Source organism: Bubalus bubalis, chromosome 6, assembly GCF_019923935.1.
Source record: "Bubalus bubalis isolate 160015118507 breed Murrah chromosome 6, NDDB_SH_1, whole genome shotgun sequence".
In the NCBI taxonomy this organism is placed as follows: domain Eukaryota; kingdom Metazoa; phylum Chordata; class Mammalia; order Artiodactyla; family Bovidae; genus Bubalus; species Bubalus bubalis.
Genome location: NC_059162.1, coordinates 32,557,739 through 32,583,187, shown reverse-complemented (window position 1 = coordinate 32,583,187; position 25,449 = coordinate 32,557,739). Strand labels below are relative to the sequence as shown.

Below are 25,449 nucleotides of genomic sequence, written 5' to 3'. Positions count from 1 at the left end.
TGGAAGGAATGATGCTGAAGCTGAAACTCCAGTACTTTGGCCACCTCATGTGAAGAGTTGACTCATTGGAAAAGACTCTGATGCTGGGAGGGATTGGGGGCATGAGGAGAAGGGGACGACAGAGGATGATATGAATGGATGGCATCACTGACTCGATGGACGTGAGTCTGAGTGAACTCCGGGAGTTGGTGATGGACAGGGAGACCTGGCGTGCTGCGATTCATGGGGTCGCAAAGAGTTGGACACGACTGAGCAACTGAACTGAACTGAGTGCGAACTCCAATGTGAACTCTCTTCCTGGTTTGCAGATGGTTGCATTCTCACCATGTCTTCACTTGACCTTCTTCAGAGCAAGCATGTTGGTTCAGTACATTCTTGCTGGGGGTGGGGTGGGGGGGTGGGGGGGTGGGTGATTGTGGGGGATCATTCTAAAGTCTCATAAGGACACTAATCTTATTAAATCACAGTCCCATTCCCATGACCTCATTTAACCTCATTTACTTCCTTAGAGGCTCCATCTCCATACTGGGGTTTAGGGCCTCAGTGTATGAATTTTAGAAAGGACACAAACATTCAGCCCATAACAGAAAGGTTTTGTATTTTTGGAAAGACTACCACATACAAAAATGTCTTTATGCATCATATCAAGGGATTCATGATACTGATATGTCTACTTACTGGTGTTATTTATCTTGATCATTTGGATAGGTTGGTGTCTGCTAGGTTTCTCCCCTAAATTACAGTTACTTTATTTCCCCTTATAGTTAATAAGTATCTTTGGGGAAGTATTTTGAGATTGTAATTCCTTCTCAAACATTTGCCCCCTAATTTTAGCATCCATTGGTGAATCTTGTCTGCAACAAATATTACTAGGGCACTTAGAATGATGATTCTCTATTTCTCCTTTCCATCTACATTTAGTTGAAATTCAACTGGAAGGAAGAGCTCTCTTTTCCTTCATTTATGCATTTGATTTTTATATTTGCATAGACTCCCTGAGTGTATTATTCTAGGCGTTAAAGTCAAACACTATTATATTGTTATTCACATTATTCCAGTTTTGGCCATTAGATGCTCCTTTAGATTGGCTTCTCTGTTTTTAAAAAGCCTCCATCTTTCGTAGGAGCATTTCCTTACCTTCTGACATCACAAAATGTTCTAAGTTTATCTTCTATTTTCTTTGCTCCAGGCTGCTCTGGAATCAAATTATCCAAGGAACTCTGGTTCCTTATGTTGGAGCATGGCATTTAGAAACCAAGATCTGGTAGTAGGTGTGCTCATTGTTCTGGAGTGTCAACTGCTTCTAGGCCTTCTCAGTGAGTGAGTTAGGAAATATGAATGTATACTAACCCACACATATGCCCATATTATATATTTATAATAATGTGTCTGAATTATATACTAAAACCCATGAATCTATGTGGATGCCTCTTATTTTAATCCAATACCACAGGCTTGACTTTATCCTTCTTCCTTTCTTTACAAAGTTTTCCTCCAACAGTAAGACGCCTGGCTCGCTCTATCCACAATATATGTACTTACTTGTTCAATTCCAGCACATAGTAGGCAAATGCAGTTTCAGGATTGCTAACTCATATACCTGTGAGAATAACATTTACTAACTAGAGCACAGTGCTTAAGACTTTAGCTTTGTGCCTAGTGAAGATACTGCTTCTAAGTTGCTTAGGTTGATTTTTTTCCCCATCTTCTTAAGTATGGTCATGTTATTCTTTCACAATACATTTACTTTCATTTGTTAGTATTGACATTCCAATTTTCTTTTGTCATTTCCTGCTTGGTTTTAGTCATTTGTTTATTTAAGGGTATGTGAAGAGTATGCAAGATTCTAAGAATCATACAAAAAGATGTAATCAGAGAAATGTTACTCTACTTCATTCTTGCTAACCTATTGCCATTCTCTTCTTCTTTCTATCCCTTTCCTTTAGGTAGTCTGTCTCGTTAGCTTTTGGTTTATGCTTCTCGTATTTTTTATTTTGTACAAATGAGCAGATGTTTCTTGTAGCTCTTGTGCCTGCTCAGTCGCTTCAGTCGTGTCTGACTGTGACTCCAAGGACCACAGTCTGCCAGGCTTCTCTGTCCATTTGCCAGGGATTTTCCTGGCAAGAATACTGGATTGGGTTGCCACGCCTCCCTCCAGGGGGTCTTACCCACCCAGGGATCCAACCTGTGTCTCCTGCATTACAGACAGATTCTTTACTGCTGAGCCACAGAGGGGAGATATTATAAAGGGTAGATACATGAAGGGTAACATGCTATACTCTTCCCTTTTGCTTTTTTTTTTTTTTCATTTTAAAGCATGTCTTAGAAATTACTCCGTGTCTTAGAAATCACTTATCAGTTCATAAAGCTCTTCCTCATCCCACTATGTAGACATGTTTTTTTTTTCAACTACTCTCCTATAAATGGGCATTTAAATTGCTTGCAATTCACTGCAATTAAAAACTAATATATTTTTGTATATACTTTAATACTGTTGGAGGGTTATCTTCAGTATTCCTGAAAACAGAGGAGCTGGCCCCACTGGTTGAAACGTAAATGAATAACTTTGTTACATACCATCAAATTTCCCTCCAGAAAAACTGTATCCATTTGTAGTCCCATCAGCAACATGTGAACATGACTATTTCTTTACAGTCTTGCCAACATGTATTGCCATATTCTTAAGTATTTTCCATTCTTACCAATGAAAATTGTTGAATTTTAATGTGCATTTATCTAATCTCAAATGAATTTGAATATTTTTTGTTTGAAGGTTCTATCTTTCATCATGAATTATCTGTTCATATATTTTGCCCATTCTCATTCTGCTTTTGGTTCTTTTTCCTCTCATTACCTATACTTTTGGGGCTTCCCAGGTGGTGCAGAAGTAAATCTACCTGCCAGTATAGTAGCCGCAAGAGATGCAAATTCAGTCCCTGGGTCTCGAAGATCCCCTGGAGTAGGAAATGCCAATCCATTCCAGTAGTGTCACCTGGAAAATTCCATGGACAGAGGAGCTTGGCAGATCCACTCCTCAGGGTCACAAAGAGTTGGACATGACTGAGCATGCACGCACTTTTTTTATACTTTTAGCAAAATTATTTGCCTATTGTGCTAAGTAAAGGTTGTAGGAGGACACTGGTGGAAGCAGGGAGACAGTTGCTTCAATAATCCAAATGACAGATAATGCAAGGCTGTCACCATACAGGTGGTAAACAATGGTTACATTCCAGGTAAATGAAGACAATTTCCTAACTGACTAGGGTAAGAGAAAAAAAAAAATCAAGGTTACTCCAAGGTTCAACTGTGGTGTACTTAGTCACTCAGTCATGTCTGACTCTTTGCGATCCCATAGACTGCCGCCCTCCAGGGACCTCTGTCCATGGGATTCTCCAGGCAAGAATACTGGAGTGGGTTGCCATGCCCTCCTGCAGGGGATCTTCCCAACCCAGGGGTCAAACCCAGGTCTCTGCATTACAGGTGGATTCCTTACTATCTGAGCCACCAGGGAAGCCCAAGAACACTGGAGTGGGTAGCCTATCCCTTCTCCAGAGAAGCTTAGACTAGGGTATAAGAAAAAGAAAACTCAAGGTGTACTCCAAGTGGGTACACTTGAACAAGTTGAAGCCTGGATTTTTCATTAACTGAGATAGAGATCTTGGTTGAGGAAAATTGTGGGTGTGGATTAGAACTTGGGTTTGGTCTGTGTTAATTTTGAGATGCCCACTGAACTTCTAAATGGAAATCACAAGAAGGTGGTTGGAAACACAATGTTGAAGTTCAGAGAAAAGTTCCTGTATATAGATGGTTTTTTAATTCATGAGAACTAGATGAGACTATCATTAAGTGAACATAGGTATAAAATCAAAGACACACCAGGACTGAGCTGTATGTAACTTCAACATTAAGAGATCATGGAGGAGGGAAAAGAATAACGAGACTAAGGAGGAGCAACCAGTAAGGTAGTAGGAAATCAAGAATATGATGTCTTGGTAGCAAGAGTGAAGAAATTTCAGTGTTGTTGTTCAGTCACTCAGTTGTGCCCGACTGGATGGAGAAATGAGAAACTGACTAAAAACAGGTACATGGAAACTCTTTGGAGCAACAGAAACACATCTTGCTTGGTATGTACATAGGTGTGTGTATCACTTCAGTTGCACAGTCATGTCTCTTTGTGACCCCATGGACTGCAGCACTCCAGGCTTCCCTGTCCATCACCAACTCCCAGAGCTTGCTCAAACTCATGTCTATCGAGTTGGTGATGCCATCCAACCATCTCATCCTCTGTCGTCCCCTTCTCCTCCTGCCTTCAATCTTTCCCAGCATCAGGGTCTTTTCAAATGAGTCAGTTCTTTGCATCAGGTGGCCAAAAGTATTGGAGCTTCATCTTGAGCATCAGTCCTTCCAAAGAATATTCAGGACTAATTTCCTTTACGATGGACTGGTTTGATCTCCATGCAGTCCAAGGGACTTACAAATCTTCTCCAACACCACAGTTCAAAAGCATCAATTCTTTTGTGCTCAGCTTTGTTTACCGTCCAGCTCTCACACCATACATGACTACTGGAAAAGCCACAGCTTTGACTAGATGGACCTTCGTTGGCAAAGTAATGTCTCTGCTTTTTAATATGCTGTCTAGGTTGGTCATAGCTTTTCTTCCAAGGAGCAAGAAGAGTCTTTTAATTTCATGGCTGCACTCACCATCTGCAGTGATTTTGGGGCCCAAGAAAGTAGTGTCAAATTTCAATGACTTATAAACTGTCAAATGCTCTAACAGGTCAAGTAATATAAAACTAAGCATTAGATTTAGCAATATATTGATATTTGAAGACCTTGAGAAAAATAGCTTTAATGGAGTGATAAAGCTAAAACCCTAATTTGAGTGAATTTCAAATGAGAAATAAGAGTTTGAGACCATCAGTATAGATAAATTTTGAGAATTTTGCTCTAAAGGATTCAAGCTACATTTCCATATTATGGAATTTATTATCAGAAAAAAATGGGTGCTTGATAATTCCATGAGAAGCAAAGCCTTAATAATAAAAGCAGAAAACATCAAGAGGAGGAGGTAAAGTAAAAAAAATGAAATGAAATGAAAATGGACGCAGTATGTCTATTAGGATGATTTTAGATGATTTTATTTAACAAATACTGATACATTGCTGTCAGGCACTATCCAAGGATTTATAAATACAATTCATTGAAGAAGCTTCTGATTCCCAAAATTCATTTGAGACTGCCCTTTTCCCAATCTTTAATTGTATTAAGACATGAGCCCACAATTTCACCTTCTTCTCTGTTTATACTGTTACCCTAAGTGAAGTTATTCAGACCCATGGCTTCAAATGGTATCTATTTACTGATAGCCTTTAATTATGTATACCCAAGCTCCAACATTTAATATTTTAGCTTGATAGGAAAGTGAAATTTTAATATTTTGGATTGTTGTATTTGCAATTTTCCCAAAATGGACATGTACTGCTTCTTTTTTAAAAGCTAAAATTTTTTTTCAAAGGAGGTAATTAATTCATGAACTAATCTCCCCACAGATAAATAAATTAAGAAGACTGACAACTGACCACTGGATCTAGCAACATGGTAGTCACTGGTGTCCTTAACAAAATCTAATATGGTGGAGAAGGGGGAGAAAAATCTGCCTGGAATAATCTGGCAGTTCCTCAAAGTTAGGGTATGGCCCAGCAATTACACTCCTAGGTATATACCCAACAGACTTGAAAACATTATGTCCACACAAAAACATATACCCAAACATTCAGAAAAACACAGCAATATAACATCCTAGTAGCCAAAGTGTACACAACCCAAATGTCCATAAACAAATGGATAAACAAAGTATGGTATATCCATACAATGGAATATTAGCAATTTAAAAAATTAAGTATGAATGCATGTGACAGCACAGATGAACCTTGAAAATATTAAACTCAAAGAAATCAGTCACAAAGGAAAATATACTGAATGGTTCATTCCATGAATATGACTGTCTAAACTAGGCAAATTTATAGAGACAGAAAGTGTATTGGTGTGTTGCCAAGGGATGCAGAAAGAAGGGTCTGGGGAGTGACTGCTAATGAGTATGACGTTTTCTAGGTGGTAATGAAAATGATCTAAAATTAGATCATGTTGAAGGTTACACAACTCTGTGAATAACAACTATACACTTCAAAAGGGTGAAATTACAATATGCAAATTACCTTAATAAAGTTGTTACCAAAAAAAAAGGGGGGGCAAGAGAATCTAGTTGACACTCAGTTTGCATTTGTTTTATTCCCTCTCAGTGTCTTCTGACTTTCTGTTTTCTATTTTGTTGCCAATGTCCAGGTTTTATTTGACCTTACTTCCAGAAATTTATTATTTCTTAAAAATAACCTTTTCCTCCTTTCCCTTAATCCCTATCTCTACACCACTTTCCAACTCTCCAAAGATAACCAGAGATTAAAATGTCTGGCTCTATTAAGAAAAGCTACACTTTACAATTTTAAGAAGTATTAAATGTGGCCATGTTCAGATTTACTTTTCACACAATCTTAGTCATATATTTACATATTTCAAAAAAGGGTAGCATTTGCCTAGAGATAACATACCACTTTAAGCAAACAACACATTATATAGCCTGAATTCTAAAACCCATTTTGTATCATATGAAACTACTTTGTAAAAGTTACAAAACAAACATCCCTCACTCTTGAAAAATGTTTGAATTTTTTTAACAATGCTGCTATAATACATTTTCTTTCATGAAATTTAAGAAAAACTTACAACAACGGTGAGTAGAAGGTATTGTCATTTTATGGGTAAAGAGACATATATAAAGATACAAGCCCACTGGTAAAGCCAAGTTTTGAGTTGATTTCCTATCTTGGATTATATAATTTTAAAAGTATACAATAATTAACTATTGTTGGAATAACATCTGGGCAATTTAGCTAAACATACAAATAACAAATATTCAAACTTAGGGAATTCTAGTTGAAGTAATAGAAAAATAGAAAATTTTTCCTTCCAAAAAAAGGTATCTATAGACAAAGATTCAGATATCTCATGAGTTAGTCATAAAAATCAAATGTGAGTTAACCTTTTCTGTATCTTACATAAAATTTTACAATCAGCTGATGAAAAGACAACTTTTACATTCAAAAGCACTTTCAGAATGCCCTATAACTAACTTAATGCAAAAGTGTATGAAAAAACACAGCTATTTCACTGATGCCTGTAAGAACAGCCATTTTATTATTTTTGATGCATCTTCTTACGCATTTCTTCAAGAGCTGCTTCTTTCTCTCTCAGCACTTGCTTAAGTCTTCTTATCTTTTCATCTCTAATGGTTTCTTCTAACTCTGGTGGTGTCATTGGGAAAATATCTTCAGTATAATTTTTATTAAAGGAATGGCTTTGTTCAAAAGCTGTACTTGAGCTCAATGTGTCTTTTTCTTGGTTTCCATGAGTACAGTGCTCTACCTCAGTTCTTTTTTGTTCTCTGGTTTTGTTGCAGCTTGTGAGTATGTTATGGTTTGACACATCTGAAGTTGGTAAAATACTGCTAATGAGCTGAGAACTGGTGACATTAGTTCCTCCATTTATAGTTGTGTTATTAACACTATTGGTTCTTCTCTTCTTTGGCTGATCCATCTTCTTAGTGGTTTTTGCTTTTCTTTTCTTATCAATACCCTGCTGCAGTTTTGAGTAAGACTTCAAAAGAAAAATAAAATATTATTGCTGTATACTGTACTCTTGAATTTAAAAATATGTCCAGTTACAAATATTTAGACATTAAATTTAACTCAACAAAACTACTGAGAACAACTACAGGAAGAAAGTAATGTTTGCCACTGTATGGTATCAAAGTGAATGGCAATGTCCCAGTGACAGTCACTGAGAATAAATTGCCTATTTTCCTGCTTAAGTCAACTATTAGAAGCTATATTGATCTACTACAAAAGCGTAACAATCATTTGTGAAGAGCCTAAGAAATAGAATTTATCTAACATTTTTTTTCATCTGTACAGTAGGCGTATATGAAAGATTATCACTGGGAAAGGTTGACTGGTTTCTGATCTGAAGTTCAGGATATTCAACAACAAGGAAACATTTATAAGTAGAATGACAGTAGGCAAAGTTACAGGGATTTTTTGGTTTATCATTATTGTGTAGATTTCTCCTAAGGCTTATATTAAAAGCAATACTGTAGTGAATATCTACATGCTTATATTTTCTCTACATTTCTGTCATTTATTTTCCTTTTTAAATTTTTTTGGCCACACTGTGCAGCTCAAGGGATCTTAGTTCCCTGAGAAAGGATTGGGCCCTCGACAGTGAGAATGTGGAGTCCTAACAACCGGACTGCCAGGGAATTCCCTAAACAATATTTTAATTAACTGGGGATATCTTCTTACTTGTGCATATCTTATTTTCTTTTATGTTTTGGTATAATACATATAGACGCAATATTGGTAAGAACTATCATTCATATTAATGCATAAGACTAAAAAATAAAAATCAAGAAAATTAATACATTCATGTATCTTTGGAGTACCTACAAAGGATACTTTAAAACCTATTACCTGTGTTCACACGTACACGTGTTCCCCATCCTGAACCCCCACCCGTGGCAGATGCATGTTGATGTATGGCAAAACCAATACAATATTGTAAAGTAAAAAATAATAATAAAAAAAAGGAAAATAAATAAAATCTATTACCTGTTTTCTCCCTTCCTCCTTCACTATGAACTCTGCCTCTTTGTAAGTTTCACTCTTCACCAAAGGGCTAATGGAATCAAAACCTTCTCCAGAGCCCAACTGCTGAGCAATCCGAGTAAGGTACACTCTCAAATCTTTAGTGATACCAAATATCTTTTTAAGTTCAGCATCACTCTTCAGATATGATGCCTTATTGCTTCTTCGTTGAGAACTGTTCTTGTCATTTCTTTCCTGAGTAACTTTTTCTAATGTTGATGCCATCTCATTCTGGATCTGGAAATAGAAAAAGAAAACACACAAACAATACTGCCAATTACTTAAACTATTTTATCACACTAGCAACTAAGTAATTACCTCATCTTACTTAAAATGCCATGCTTTAAAGTCCTAAATGGTTGGATTGCATTACTCTTACGTTACCACCCACACTTTGGAAAGCTGAACTTTACTGGGCAAAACCAAAATGCTCCCCTACAATTTTACTTTCTTGTACTAGGAAAGTAACAGGCAGTCAATTCTCAAACAAATGAAATGAGAATACAGACTAATAACAAGTTGAAGGTAATCTATATGACAGTATGTTGGAAATTGTCATTTTTTGAAAAACTCTTATACCTTTAATCAATCGTACTTCATGAGAATTTACCTCCTTATATCCCTGGAGTTCAATGAATTCTGTACAAAATGGGAAAATACTGAGATTATTAAGTAGACCTCTAAGTACAAATATTTAGAGGTCACACATACACATATCTTAAGTAGAACAGAAATAATTATGTGGATATGTTGGGTAACTGAATGAGGAGTCAGAAAGAAGGGCTAGAAAAAGGAAAAGGAAACTTGTATATTAAAAAAAAAAATCAAGATGTTGATAAATTTTTTCCACATATGAATGAAAGGTGTTAATTAGTCAAGTCCTACCCTTTCCACCATCTACCTAAAAAACTGCCAGATAGCTCCCTACCACAAAACAAACAAACATCCCAGCTCTCCTCTATGCCTAACATTAATCTCTTCATATACTAAAAGTAATCTCTTAAATACATGTATGTATATGTACTTATGTGTACAAATATAAGCATGCATATATATATTTACACACATAATTTTACGAAGCTTTGACTTCACATAATCCTTGTCCAACTCTTCTGAATCTTGTTGCTCTGTGATTTGTTTAATTTTGCTCTGAAGATTTGGCATGCCAAATGATTCAAGAGAAAAATACTGTTTGGCCTCTATTATACTTCTCAAACATTTCCCTCAAATGAAAGCTTTGGCTTAAGCATTCACCTGTGTATGATATGTATATGATGAAAAGGAGGATGGGAGAGGAGGGAAAAAGAGGTATCACAGATAACTAAGAATCAAGAAAGAAAAATGTTCTATATACATAAGATAAAAAGAACACCCTGACATGGGAAAATTACCTTTGGTTCTTGGTCTCTGAAAACACACTGTTGTGAAGTAACAGTTGTTGCATCAACAGAGGAACTTATTTTCTCTATGCTCTGGATGATATTTCCTTTCCTGGGGGCATTTTGTCCTGTACTAAATCCATCTGGTAAGACTGGCTTTGAGAATAAAGTCTTACTCTGTTTTAAGTAGTTAATAGACTGGTTCATACTATGTGGGTTTGGGGCAGAAAGAGATGGTTTCTCCACTTTCTTATTCTTCTCTGCCCTTAAATTGGCCATGGAAGCAAGCTGAGTATTTGAAACTGATTTTGTCTCCATCTGGGAAGATTTACTTTTAGCCAAAACAATATTTACAACCTCTCTGGATATTTCTGTGACTGGACTTGAACTCACTATCTGTGATGCATCTTTTCTTGGTGGAATATCAGAAGAAACTGAATTCGGTTTGTCAATTAGTGATGGCAAAACATCTGTCCCCTTTTTAGCCAAGAGATAGACTTTCCCATTAAACATAACCAAAGCATTATCTTTAATAGGCATACTTTTGGATTGTGTCCCAGTAGGACTGATGGTACTCAATGGTGGCATATTTACAGTATTATCTCCCAAATTTTTTCTATCTACAAAAGTTTTTAAAATCTTTGAAGCCACATTATTTGAAGATTTAACAGGAACAAGAGATGGAGTGCAAGGCTGTAGATTTTCTTGAAAAATCCATTTCACTGGAGCAGCTTGAGAATGCTGACCACCTTTAAACTGTGTCTCTTTAGCAACATTCATTGGAATCTGTGTGGTGTTTAATATCATTGGCTTTGCTATTTCTGTAACAGGTTTTGGGTAAATGTTTTGAAAGTTCTTGGTAACTACATTTTTCACTGTATTTACAGGAGATACATAAATAACAGTAGGTATTTGGGAGGGCTCAACTGTTCCTGAGGTACTTGTGGTGGCAGTTGCAAGTATCTTTTGCTGAACTGAAGGAGGCAATGATGACGCTGGTACAGATTTCACTTCAGCATGGGCTGGAATCTGTAAATGATGCCCAGAAGGCAAAACCGGAGACTTCACAGTCATTGGGAGATTCTGGGTATTTACTAAAATATAAGATGAATCATTTTGTGTTGAAGAGGGAGAAACAGCAAATGTTTGCATGGTGAGTCCATCAACTTTCACACCATGACTCTGAACTTTAGAAACTGATGAGGTAAAATTTTCAGTTCCCACAGAAGTAACTCTAACTTTTTCTGCTGTATCTACTGTTCTTGTAAGAAAATAGTTTGAAGAACTGGCTGGCTGAAAAATGGGCAATTGAACTGATGCACTTGTGGAAGAGCTGGAAATCTGAGTCTGAAAAGTAACTTGAACTGGACTTCCTGTATTCCCTTTCAAAGCATCAGACATGACTGAAGATTGAACTAGTGGCATAAGATTTCCAGAGGAATTAGGAATTGGAAGTAATTGCAGAAGGTTTTTTCCATCCGAGCCAATCGTCTGAACTACTTGGTACATGCAGCCTGAAACACTTAAAAAAAGATTAAGTAAATAAATACAACATACTACATGGTATATACATTTTATTTAAAAACAAGTACTTGTAAATATTTTTTTAAAGTAAAAGTTTATAAAATATAAGTATGTAATTTGACACTTTGAGTTTTCAAAGTGAAATACTGCAAAAGAAAGATTTTGAAGTAGAAGAGATAATCAAAGATATAGCAAGCTTTGATTTAGATCTTCTCATATGATTAGGCAATGCATATGAGATACTAGCATTTATTCTTAAAACTAAAATTAGACTTTCCTAAGGTTTTATCTTGTATAAAATTTCACCTACTAGAATATGCTCCTCTTAAACCACATATTCTCCCTTCTTCCTTAAATTTTCTTCTAGTCCTTCTTCTTTACTATTACTGACCGTGATTCTCATTTTACCTCCATTTATGTCATTCTATTTCCCTCGCTCTTTTCTTTCCCTAATCTGTTCTGTGTTCTTCCCACTGATAATGACAAGTTCTACTGTCAGCTATTCTTTTGCTCAACACATCTCTTAAGACACCACCTTCATGCGTCACATGTCTGGAGACTAAACTGAGTTACTCATGTAGGAAGCAAATTCTTCTTTGATTTCAGTACGTTTGACATTTAGTACTAAATAGCTCTTGGTATGGCAATTACTCATATTAGTTTCAACTGTCTGTCAATCATATTTTAATAGCAACATCATTTCAGCTGAATGGCTTTCAATGAATATGGGATATGAACGACATCATTCACTATAAACTATCAAATACACTGGAAGTCAGTATTCCTTTTTAACAGCCTATTTTGATCCTGATAGTTATTAGCTATTACTTAGCACAGGTTGTCTGATTTTAAAGAAAAAATCAATACATACCAGTATCAGATTGTATAATTAATTATCTGTAGATTAGTTAAATGCATACACCTAAAGCTATATACCTAAAACCAACCTTCAGCTCTTGGAAAATACTAAACCCTTTGTATGGGAATCAGGGTCCTCACACATGCTAATTAGTTATTAATTAGTTATTCTTCATCCACCCATGTAACTTAAGTCTCAACATAAATGATATTTCCCAGAAGATACATCCTCTGGCCACTTTTAACTACCCTTGTTCCTCCTTCATAATTAATAACATTACATCTGTTAACTTTCTTCAGGGTACATATATCACAAGTTTTTACCATATCTTAATTTTTTTTTTCACCATTTTATGTATTGTCTCTCATGCTCAATTCTAGCAATATGGGTACAGAGTCCATGTCCTATACAGTTAACACGGCTTTATATGACTAAGATCAGATGAAAAAAAATTAAGAATGAAAAACAATGAAATAATAATTAGAATTCTCAGTAGTGTAAAGGTATGTTTTACTGCCTAAAGGTGTTTTTTAAGCCTCAGGTATTAATACAAATCAAAGTAAAAAATTCTATGCAGTACACAAGCTAAGAATGCTTTTTTAAAATCTTTTTTTAAAAATCGCAAGTATTTTGTGATATGTAAAAATTATGAATTTCAAACTCACTGATGGACAGGGAGGCCTGGTGTGCTGCGGTTCATGGGGTTGCAAAGAGTCAGACATGACTGAGCGACTGAACTGAACTGATCCATAAATAGTTTTATTAGTACAGAGTCACCCCTACTTTTTATGCACTGTACATGGCTATTCTCATGCTGCAACAAGAGTTCAGTAGTTGCAGAAGAGATTATATGGCTTATATAGCCTAAATATTTACTATCTAGCCCTTTACAGAAAATGTTTGCTAGCTTCCAATGTAGTTCAACCCACAATCCCTAAAAGAATTTAAACTGTTGAGTACATGAACATGTAAATAGGCAATTATCATTGAGATGATGATCTATTTGTATGACAACAAACATGCTTACTCCTTTCTTAAAACATTTTCTTCCCAAGGCTTCCTAGATACCATATTCTTCTATCTTTGTAGTGGTTCCTCAGTCTTCTTTGCCAACTCCATCCTTGAGTCAGCCTTAAAATGTTGGAATTCAACAAAGTTTAAAGTGAACTCGTCCTACTCAATAAGCTTTGCCTCAGATGATTTATTTTATATACATGACTTAAATTACCATTTATATATCAACAACTCAAATATTTATATCTTAGCTCTTTTGAGTCAGTCTTGTATGTCCAACTTCCCTCTTGACATTTCCATTCACAATCTCAAATGCACCTAAAACTAAACAGTCTTTTCCAATGTTCTTCCTTCAGTAAATGGTATCCCAACTATCTTAGATGCCTAAATCTAAACAAGTAATTCCAGCTTTCTAACCATATATATCCAACCTATCTCAAAATCCTGTTGATATTATTTCCTACATTTCTCTTGATCTAGTCAACTGTTTCCAAATCAGTTGTTCCCACTCCAGTCTATCTCTGGCTTGGTCTGTTATAGTAGCTTAACAACCAATCTTTTCTTTAGTCTACTGTCTTCTCTTCAAATTACTTAGCACTCTTAAAGCTGGCTGGCCCTTCCCTACTTAAAATGTTTCATCAGCTTCCCACTTTCTCTGAGGTAAAAAGGAAACCAAGAGATTCTGAGGCAATTGAAGACAAAGGAAGAAAGAGTTTCAAGAAAACTGGGTAATTCCACTGAAAGTTTCTGAGAGACCAAATAGAAAGCAGATTAAAAATGTATACAGGAATTAATGGCATGAGGATCACTGATGGCATTAAAGGGCAGTTTTGTGTGGAAAGAAATCGGTAGGAGTGAATATGAAGAAAGAATATGAAAACAGCAAGGATAGATAACACTTTGATGAACTTTGGATGTAAAGGGAAAGAGAAAAACTGGCAAGTAGCTGGAAACTAAATGGGGTCAAAGAGGAGTTTTTTTTTGTTTTTTTTGTTTTTTTTTTTTTTTTTTTAATGTTAGGTGAACTAGAGCAGCAGTCCCCATTCTTTTTGGCACCAGGGACTGGTTTCATGGAAGACAATGTTTCCATGAACCAGGGTGGGGGGATGGTTTCAGGATGATTGAATCACATTACATTTATCATGCATTTTATTTCTATTATTATTATATCAGTTATTACATCAGCTCCACCTCAGATCATCAAGCATTAGATCTGGAAGCTAAGGATCTCTGAATTTGAGCATGAATACTCATGTGAGTCACCAAAAGGAAGAGACTGGAAATAAAGGAGAAAGAGGGATAATTAATAATGTAAAGTTTGAAAAAGAGGTAGGAAATTGAGACCACAAGTCAGGTGAAGAGACTAAAATGGAGGAATCAACCTACCTGACTTCAGGCTCTACTACAAAGACACAGTTATCAAGAAAGTATGGTACTGGCACAAAGACAGAAATATAGATCAATGGAACAAAATAGAAAGCCCAGAGATAAATCCATGCACCCATGGACACCTTATCTTTGACAAAGGAGGCAAGAATATACAAGGGAGGAAAAACAATCTCTTTAACAAGTGGTGCTGGGAAAACTGGTCAACCACTTGTAAAAGAATGAAACTAAAACACTTTCTAACACCATACACAAAAGTAAACTCAAAATGTATTAAAGATCTAAATGTAAGACCAGAAACTATAAAACTCCTAGAGGAAAACATAGGCAAAACACTCTCCGACATGCATCAGAGCAGCTTCCTTTATGACCCACTTCCCAGAGCAATGGAATAAAAGCAAAAATAAACAAATGGGACCTAATTAAACTTAAAAGCTTTTGCACAATGAAGCAAACTATAAAAATACAGCCTTCAGAATGGGAGAAAATAATAGCAAATGAAGCAACTGACAAAGAATTAATCTCAAAAATATACAAGCAACTCATGCAGCTCAATTCCAGAAAAATAAACGACCCAATCAAAAAATGGGCCAAAAAACTGAACAGACATTTCTCCAAAGACATACAGATGGCTAACAAAGACATGAAAAGATGCTCAACATCACTCATTATCAGAGAAATGTAAATCAAAACCACAATGAGGTACCATTTCATGTCAGTCAGAATGGCTGCGATCCAAAAGTCTACAAGCAATAAATGCTGGAGAGGGTGTGGAGAAAAGGGAACCCTCTTACACTGTTGGTGGGAATGCAAACTAGTACAGCCACTATGGAGAACAGTGTGGAGATTGCTTAAAAAACTGAAAATAGAACTGCCATACAACCCAGCAATCCCAATGCTGAGCATACACACCGAGGAAACCAGAACTGAAAGAGACATGTGTACCCCAATGTTCATCGCAGCACTGTTTATAATAGCCAGGACATGGAAGCAACCTTGATGTCCATCAGCAGACGAATGGATAAGAAAGCTGTGGTACATATACACAATGGAGTATTACTCAGCCATTAAAAAGAATACATTTGAATCAATTCTAATGAGGTGGATGAAACTGGAGCCTATTATACAGAGTGAAGTAAGCCAGAAAGAAAAACACCAATACAGTACACTAAAGCATATATATGGAATTTAGAAAGATGATAATGGTAACCCTGTATGCGAGACAGCAAAAGAGACACAGATGTATAGAACAGTCTTTTGGACTCTGTGGGAGAGGGCAAGGGGTGGTATGGTTTGGGAGAATGCCATTGAAACATGTATATCATATGTGAAATGAATTGCCAGTCCAGGTTTGATGCATGATACAGGATGCTTGGGGCTGGTGCACTGGGATGATCCAGAGGGATGGTAGGGAGAGGGAGGAGGGAGGGGGGTGCAGGATAGGGAACACGTGTATACCCGTGGTGGATTCATGTTGATGTATGGCAAAACCAATACAATACTGTAAAGTTACAACACACACACACACACACACAAATACGAGAAAAACTTAGCTAGGAAAAAAAAAAAAGAAATAAAAAAGATGCAAAAACAGTCTTTCAGCAAGAATAAGCTGACTTTAGAAAATATCAGAGTCATTAGACACTGTAAATGACCCAGAGAGGTAGGTAACGATCATTAACTTACAGTTATACCAACTGTGCTGGTTAGTCTCCTTGTTTTACCAGGTATAGCCGAAGAGCAAGTGTTATCACTAAGTTCACCCAAGGTTGCAGTGGCTTCAGAAGGGTGTAACAAAAATCAAAGAGCAGCAAATGATTTTAGGGTATTGAAAATTTTTTTCAAATAATCAAATGCAGAATCTATACTAGATGGGATGAAACTGAGAATATAAAAGTCTAACATTTAGGGAGAAAGGGGATTCCCTGGTGGTTCAGACAGTGAAGAATCTGCCTACAATGCTAGAGAGCCGGGTTTGATCCCTAGGTTGAGAAGACCTAGAGAAGGCAATGGATACCCACTCCAGTATTCTTGCCTGGAGAATTCCCCAGACAGAGGAGCCTGGCAGGCTACAGTCCATGATGTTGCAAAGAGTCGGAGGTCACTGAGCAACTAACATTTTCACTTTTTCACTTTCATAGGGAGAAGATAAAGGGAATGGACTGAAGAGCCAGATAAAAAAGTCAGCATGGGAGTACTTAAAACAACTAAGCTAAAATACAGGAACTGTGGTGTTTGGAAAGCAGGATGCCTAAAACCAAAATTTTGTAAATGCAGCAATTTCATCTGATAACAACTACAGAAGTGGATTGATGGTGATAGAATGGAGAAAACACTGAAGAAAAAGATCTGTGTACTGAAAGACCAGGTGACAAAAGAGATTACCCATATAGATGCTGAAGTCATTTGGATTAGAGAGATGATTAGGATGTGGGTGCTTACATTCAGTGACAGGAAGTGGGTACATGGTGTTAATGAACCACAGTTAACTTTCTGTTGCTGATATGCTAGAAAGTTGACTTGAAGCTCATGTCTTCTGCAATCTATTCCCCCCCCCCCCCCAATATTCTACACCTTCCTAACACGGTTTCCATTGTGTGCAGTCTTTCTTTTGTCTTTCTTACTGTTCCATTTCTTATTAATTTTCTGCATTTTAAGCATCCAACTATGACTACTCCTGAAAGTACAGTTCTTGACTATTTTCTTTCAAGACATTCCTTTGTAAATCAACCATATTTCAATAAAAACAAACAAACTGTTTTTAAAGGCATTCTTCCATAAAGACTGCATCAAGGTAACAGTTCAAAGCTTCATCTATTATCTTAAATTATCTCCTTTGCAATAATGACTCTATTATTTATCTCTCTTCCTATTCCTTATCTCAATTCCATATTTGTAACGTCTGACCAAATATTTTCACTTCTAAAACCATTAAAGTTAAAATTACTCTGTACTGAAAACTAATACTTTCTTACCATTCAGTCATGTGTCAGCATACTATTTTCCAAGTCACTTAGGTCTTAAAATACCTAGTGATCTCTATCTTTACCACCCTCCTTATTCAACTTTAATTCACTCAGAGCACCTTGTATAGATACCTAGATACCTAAAAAGGATAAACATACAATAAATGTATACTGAATGAATCACCAAGTCTACATTTTTTCCTTTTACATCTCTTCTTCATATTCTCTTTCTTCGTCATCACCACTTCTACTTCCTAGATCAGACCTGTATCACCTTGTGTCCTGACCTCATTATCTCATCCCTATATTTTTTGGCTTTGACTTTTAAACTAGATTGCTTGATTGCAGCCATTATTATGATGTATCTCTGGCAGACTAAATCATTGTTTTCATCCTGTTACCTTCTTGCTCAAAGTTTCAATAATTCATCACTGCCAACTCAGTTTGATGTTAAAATCATCTACAACCTAGTCTCAACCAATCTCCTATAACATCTCAACATAAAATCTCTGGTCTTATCATAAAGGTCTTTACTATTCTGGATTGTCCCATGTACAATATTTACTCTAACTATTCGTTGTTTTTTTTTTTTTTCCTTCTCTAACAATTTAAAAGTTATAAATTGAGGACCAATCCATTTTCTCTACGAAATATCTCCTAGACACTCAAACTCACATTAATTTCTCCCAACTTGGTATCCCTAAAGCACTCTTGTTGTTGCCATTAATGCCAGGAGTTATATAATGCCTTCTGTATTGTCTTTATTAGTTAATTTTTAAAAATGAGTAAACTATTGTTTTCCTCCGTAAGGCTGAAACTCCTTATGGTCAGAGACTATATCATTTATTTTGCAATTGTTCTTCCAATACCAAGCACAGAAGACCCTAACAAAATTATATAAAAAATAATGCAACTCTTTGAAATATTTCAAACATATTAAAATGCCTCAACACCTGTATTGTTTAGTTAATGTATGTCATCTGTCAGTAATATCTGGCTAACAGATTAGAAGTTTCAACAGAACAGAATCCATGCTTTTATAATTAATTATTTACATAGTGGAAAACACATTTTGGACTTCCCTGGTGGCTCTGATGGTATGGAATCTGCCTGCAATGTAGAAGACCTGGGTTTCATCCCTGTGTCAGGAAGATCCGCTGGAGAAGGAAATGGCAACCCACTCCAGTATTCTTGCCTGGAGAATTCCATGGATAGAGGAGTCTGGCAGGCTACAGTCCAAGGGGTCCCAAAGAGTGGGACATGACTGAGCAACTAACACGCAGTCATTTAAGGGCTTCCCAGATGGCACTAGTGGTAAAGAACCTGCCTGCCAATGCAGGAGACATAAAAGTTGCGGGTTCGATCCCTGGGTCAGGAAGATCCCCTGGAGGAGGAAATGGCAACCCACTCCAGTATTTTTGCCTGGTGAATCCCATGAACAGAAAAATCTGGCCAACTACAGCCCATAGGGTCACAAAGAGTCAGATACCACTGAAGCGACTTAGCACACACATAAACACGTTTTAATTAGCACAGCAGTTAAGCAAATCACACAGGCTTCCAATAGGTCATTCACATACTTTATTATATGACCCCTGTATTCATTTTATAAAAAATATTTATACTATGCAAACTCTTTTTAAATCTAATCCAGAGTTTTTTCCTCTTTTCCACTTCCCCTCAAAAAAGGGATGGAAAATACAGTCTCTTCTATGTCAGTATATCAGTAGAGATTTATATGATCTGCCAGAGACCTACTCATATTTATGTTCTCTATATGTAATAGAGCAACTGGCACACTGTTAACAGTATTAGCTAAACTGAATCCTACAAGCTATAATTTTTAAAAAATCCATGATTTCCTAGTAATAAATGGAATGAGTTCTAAAGATTATTTGGCAAAACTAATACAATTATGTAAAGTTTAAAAATAAAATAAAATTAAAAAAAAATAAAGATTAAACTGAAATGCAGAATGCTAAGGAAAGAAGTGATAAACCAGGATGAAATTCATACTTCTTCAATCACTATACATTTTTTTCAGATACAGAAGAGACATTCCATTTAAGATACTAAAGATTATATTCTTCTAGCTAAAGTTAGAACTAAAACTAGAGCCAGATTTTGCATCCCATGTTCTGGTTAGGCCACTTAAAGAATAATAAACATGCTAATTACTTTAAATCAATTAGGATTTGAACTGAGAAATTACATTGTAAAGTTATAGTTTTAAGACTTTAAAAGAGAAGAGAGAAATGCATTAGAAGATTACTGGCTTCTAATCCTAGCTCTCCCAATTATTAATTGACTTTGGTAAACTTAACTTAATTTCTTTGAATCTCTCTTTCTTTATTTGTAAGTTTTGCTATAACTGGTTGGGATCCTGATAAGCTCCCAATACATGCTAGACATTATCTTCCATTAAAATATTATAATTTCTGTCCAAGATCAAATAAATGAATCAGGTAATCATTTGAAAATGTGAGAACTTAGATATTAAATAAACTTATTATATAACTTTTGACATTTTTGACTTTTCATTTTGAATGAAGCATTTACAGATTTGATACAGAATCATAAAAATTTTGCAGGTTAGGACTTTTCTGATGGTACAGTGGATAGGAGTTGTCCTGACAATGCAGGGGATGCAGGTTTGAACCCTGGTCCAGGAAGGTTCCCCACATCACAGGTAGCTAAAGCCCACGTGCCACAACTATTGAGTCCATACTCTAGAGCCCCTGAGCCACATCTAATGAGCCCCTGTGGTGTAACTACTGAAAACAATGTGCCTAGAGCCTGTGTTCAGCAACAAGAGAAGTCAGCACAATAGGAAGTCTGTGCACCATGACCAAGAGTAGCCCCTGATCACTGCAACTCGAGAAAGCCCGTGCTCAGCAACAAAGACCCAGTGCAACCAAAAATAATTTAAAAAAATTTTTGTAGGTTAATAAACATTTTGTAGATAATTTCACAAAATTTTCAACTGCTAAGAGATTTTTTCCAACTTACTCTCTATGATTATTATAATAATCTCTATAATTATTCTCTATTATGTACACACATAACATATACAAATACATAATATAATAATATATATAACATATTTCATATGACATTATATGTATAACATGTTGTTATAAATAGTTGTCATTAACTCTAATCCTTATAAACAGTCCAACAAGGTAGGTACTGCCATTCCCATTTTATAGTTGAGAAAACGGAAGTTTAGTAATATTAAAGAACTTATTCAGAATGACATGCTTTCTTAGGCAATCCCATTCACTTTGTTGTATTTACTTTAGCATAACCTCAATATAATATGGTCCTCAAAATTCATGCATAAACTGAGATATTAATGAGAAATAGATTTCATTTAACCAGTATAGTATGTTTCTCTCTCTCTTACACACACACACACACTCAAATCACATAAACAAAGATAATAACAACTGTACAAAACTACATGCACACCAAACTGACAATGAAACATTTTATAACCAAACCAAGTCCCATGCTGAGGACACCCATTTAGCTCCCTATTTAAGAACAAAGGGTCAAAGGTGGATAGAAGCCAACTGCCAATCACATGGCATCCTAATTCTTATTATTGTAGGATATATTATCACAGGCTTTTATTATAATTCTTCTAAGCTGATGACTCACAAGTCTCTTTGTGAACTCTGACTCTCAAATTTCCAGCTTTGACTCTACCTGAATTTCAGATTCAAGTATCTCACTGATTGCTTTCTTGGTGTATTCCTCATCTCAATTAATTTGATAATATCTGCCCAGAAAACTGGCATCATAATTGACCCACTTTTCTTCATACCAATTCACTGACAAGATCTGCCCATTTGTCTTTCTGTATTTCTTTGAATCCAACCCTTGCTCTACATTCTAGCACAGACTTTCAGAATCTCTGAAAGGACAACTGAAATAGAATCTTTATTCGTCTGACTCGGCACCTCAAATCCACACTGTCATCAGTTATCTAAAATGACACGTGACTGTAACAGTTCCTTTCTTAAAATCCTCAGAAGGGTCTCCAATGGAGAGAAGTCTAATCTCTTTAGCAAATCCTTATGAGCTATCTATTTATCCTGCTTGTAGTATAGACTCAAACAGTAAATACCAATTACTAGTAAATACATCATACTACCTTTTTTTTTTTTTTTTTAATCAATTTCCTCTGCCTGGGTATAGCCTTCATTCATCTTTTACTTGCACAGCTAATACTTAATATTCCCCAACTCAGCCACTCCAGAAACCTTTCCCACAATTTCCTTTCTCTATGCCCTCACAGGATCATCCTGTGCATATTATTATTAACAAGTGTATTATAATTCCCCCTAGATGTTAATTTTTTCATGGGCATGGTCCATAGCCTATTCTTTAATCAGTCTGTCCATTTAGTACAGTCGGTCACACCATAGGCACTCAGTGAACAGCTTTTAACCAAATGTTTTAACTATAGTAAGTGATGAACTAGAACATGAACCTAGGTCTCTGTAACTATCTTCTTTCTCTAACTCTACCAAGGTCTTTGTACCTCAACTGTACCATTCTGACTCCTGGTTTTCTCTTTACATATTAAGTTCAAATCTAAATAAACTTAATGCCTACTATCACAGATGTATCTACCAGATTTCTCCTTTGTACTATAAGATTAAATTTGGGTTTTACATTTTATACCCTGATGAATTAAAGAAACACTTTTAAAGCGATCAACATTCTGTATTACATTACTGAAAGCTTTTACAGCAGGAAAGAGGTAACTCAAAAAAAATCCAAGTATCCACAGAAAATCATATAATAATTTTAAGCTTGTAAAAAAATGATTTTGTACAATAAAAATATCATCAGATATGTAAGACCATGAAGCCTCCAAAAAGCTAAAGAGCAGACATTAATCCACATATTTACAAAAGTATCTTTGAATGTCCTGCAGATTAATTATAAAACAACAGAATAGGCAAACAGTAACCAAAATAAATGTCAAAGAGCTTCAGAAAGGCATCTGGCAAATGTCCCAAATATGTGATTTAAAATCTAAAGGACTTGAATAAAAATGCATTCAAAGATGATAAAAATGCATAAACCAATGAGTTAATTAACTCCAAATAACTGATAAATGTAGAAAACATAATTCAATTTGCAATGTTTTTAAATATAGCCAAAAGTAGAAACAGGATAATTAAGTACACAATAAACAAAAAGTAAGGTTCTTACCCTAATTTCTGGTATTTAAAAGGAATGAAACCCTGAAACAAATTGTATTAAACTAGGATAAATCAAACGTTTATCAAATATGCAGGTATTAAGACAAGATACAAGAAATCAGCAACCATTAAAGACTAGTTCCATTTTTGCGTATCCATACAAGGCACTATCTCTGCTCTTTCCCTCAACTTCCACCAAAAATAAACCAACAAAAAACAGACATGCACAAAAGCTGGCTCTTGTTATGATCTGAAATATAATGGCTCTTTCTTGGCAGTTTTCAATGCAGTTTTAGCGAACCACTTTTGATGACCATTTCGTTTTAGATTATTATGCATGCTTTTCTTAAGTGTTTATCACAATTAGGTTTCATATCTATTCGTAACTACCTACTTTCTGGACTAAAATTTTTACAGAGGTAAAATCGTATCCTTAAAATTATAATAGCTAACATTTAAACAACGTTTTTCTATTTTTACTTCGCTAAGTATTTTAGTATATTCATTATTTTAATCCTTAAAATACCTCTGGGTGTTCTTACTTACAGACTGGAAACCACGTCATTTGGCCTCACAAATAGTAACTAGCAAATCAAGGATTAAACCTAGTGATACTGTTTTCTTCAAACATAAATGCTCTTCCATGATTTTTACATCTCCATTTCTATGGTTTCTTCTTCACATTTTCTTCTACAGGGACTCAAACTTTTTTTTTCACCACTTATTATACACTCACAAACCACTGATAATTTAACTTAAAATATTCTACCTTAGCTTACAATTTTGTTCATTTTATTTCATCTTGAATAATATGTTTTAAAAAAATGAGTTAGTGATACACTATTGTCTAAATTTACAAATAAGTGTCTAAGAAATACAGGAATCTACCTCTGATAAATGTAGTTCCTTTACATATACATCCAATTTGAGATGGCATTCTCATTACACCCGCTTCAAATACGCTGTTCCAAAGGATTTTACATGATAATTCCTCTATTTTCATTTTTTAATATCTTCAAATAAAGCTATCATTTGAAAAAAATTTTTTTAATTAATTCCCTTTTTCCAAAACAAATTTTGTTTCTATATTCTTATCAATTACCCTCCCCCCACCCCCCAAAAAAAGCCTTTCCTTCCCACAAACTCTTACATTACAGCTATTTTCCCTGACGGTCCAGCGCCACCTGTGCTGCACTTGCTAATCCGCTCTGATTGCTGCGTGTTTTTCTGCCAGTGCGCGAGAATCTTCCAGAAGATTTTGGTCATACAGGCGCGCCGGCCATGTTGATCTTCCTCTCCCATGGAGATCTACTCTGTCAGCCTATGAAATTCAGAGGCTGGAGTCCTGCGGCGCCAGGGCAGAGGCTGACTGCGTCAGACTCTGAAGGGGGATGTGCTCTAAGGGATCTAAGCGCCAAACTGCCGCGCACTTTCCCTGGAATGCTCACCCAGAGGGATCAAAGGCGTCTGAATTGCAGAACCTCAGGAAACGACGGCCGACTCGACATCCTGCTAAGAGACGGGAGAGGGGCCGCCGGGTCGAGGGAGATTAGAAACCGGTACTTACCAATGCGAGGCGTTGCCTGACTTTTCCTCTGTTGGTTTCAAGAAGACCCTCTGTGGGTTATTGGACATTTTATAGGGTTGGGAGGGGCCAATACATCCAGGAAAGGGGGCAGTATCGGGGCCGAGGTCCTCCAAGGGACGAGAATGAGAGCGAGAGCGAGAGAATGTTGGGCTGTAGTTGTCCCGGAGCAATTCAGAGGGGTTCGAAGATGAAAGGAGGGAGATGGCAGGCTCTTAAGAGGGTGTATCCTCAGGCTTCGGAGGGAGGCGGCGCAGCCACCAAAAACCGGAAGAATAGAAGAGACTGACGGGGCGGGTCCGTCCCTAGCCTCTCAGAGAAGGGTCTCGAGTCTCCACCCACTCAGGGCCTGGGACTTCGCTCCACAGCCGCCCGGAGTCAGCGCTGGAGGCGTGGCCTTAATGGCACCGCCCCTATGGGTGCCTGGTCAGCCTTAAAGACCGAGCCAGAAGGGCCCGACCAACCCCGCCCACCGAAGCCGCCAGCTAGCAAAGCTCAGCCTGCCAGCTTCCTGTATCGTCACATCCGGTCGCCAAGATGACTGGCTCGCTAGCGCCCCGCCCTTATACTTCGATCCAATCAAAGGTGCTGTCTGCCATCTCTTCTTCCGGATCAAGTAACGAATCGCAAAAGAAAATTCTCCAGATGCCTACGCAAAATAAAATGTTTCCGGGGCAATCGCGAATTTCCTCCCTTTGTATTTACCGCTGGTCTGTTTTCTTTTCCGCCCGTGCTTTAAAAGACATTGGAGGGTTCTTACG

General features: G+C 36.5%; 1 protein-coding gene across 5 annotated transcripts; it reads right to left on the bottom strand.

The window, feature by feature from the left end:
- Nucleotides 1-5,112: 5,112 nt before the first annotated feature.
- Nucleotides 5,113-25,133, bottom strand: LRIF1 (ligand dependent nuclear receptor interacting factor 1). 5 transcript variants are annotated; one of them, XM_044944566.2, is made up of 5 exons: nt 24,671-25,133; nt 24,254-24,424; nt 10,148-11,657; nt 8,721-8,993; nt 5,113-7,710 (listed from the first exon to the last, which is right to left on the bottom strand). In XM_044944566.2, the coding sequence occupies exons 2-5, from the start codon at nt 24,403-24,405 to the stop codon at nt 7,252-7,254; spliced, it is 2,394 nt and encodes a 797-aa protein (XP_044800501.1). In that variant the 5' UTR covers nt 24,406-24,424; nt 24,671-25,133; the 3' UTR covers nt 5,113-7,251. The 5 variants fall into 5 exon arrangements, with proteins under 5 accessions (XP_044800501.1, XP_006060731.2, XP_006060729.2 ...); XM_006060669.4 differs by lacking the exon at nt 24,254-24,424 and having other exon boundaries at nt 10,148-11,649; nt 24,671-25,132; XM_006060667.4 differs by lacking the exon at nt 24,254-24,424 and having other exon boundaries at nt 24,671-25,131.
- Nucleotides 25,134-25,449: the final 316 nt, after the last annotated feature.

Excerpts from the sequence above, each read along its gene's own strand:
- LRIF1 (XM_044944566.2), bottom strand. The coding sequence starts at position 24,405 with ATGGGAGAGGAAGATCAACATGGCCGGCGCGCCTGTATGACCAAAATC. Across the intron at positions 11,658-24,253 it reads TCAGGGAAAATAGCTGTAAT|TGTTTCAGGCTGCATGTACC; the intron begins GTAAGAGTTTGT and ends TCTTTTTTTAAG. Across the intron at positions 7,711-8,720 it reads AGGAGGAAGGGAGAAAACAG|TCTTACTCAAAACTGCAGCA; the intron begins GTAATAGATTTT and ends TTTCTTTTGAAG.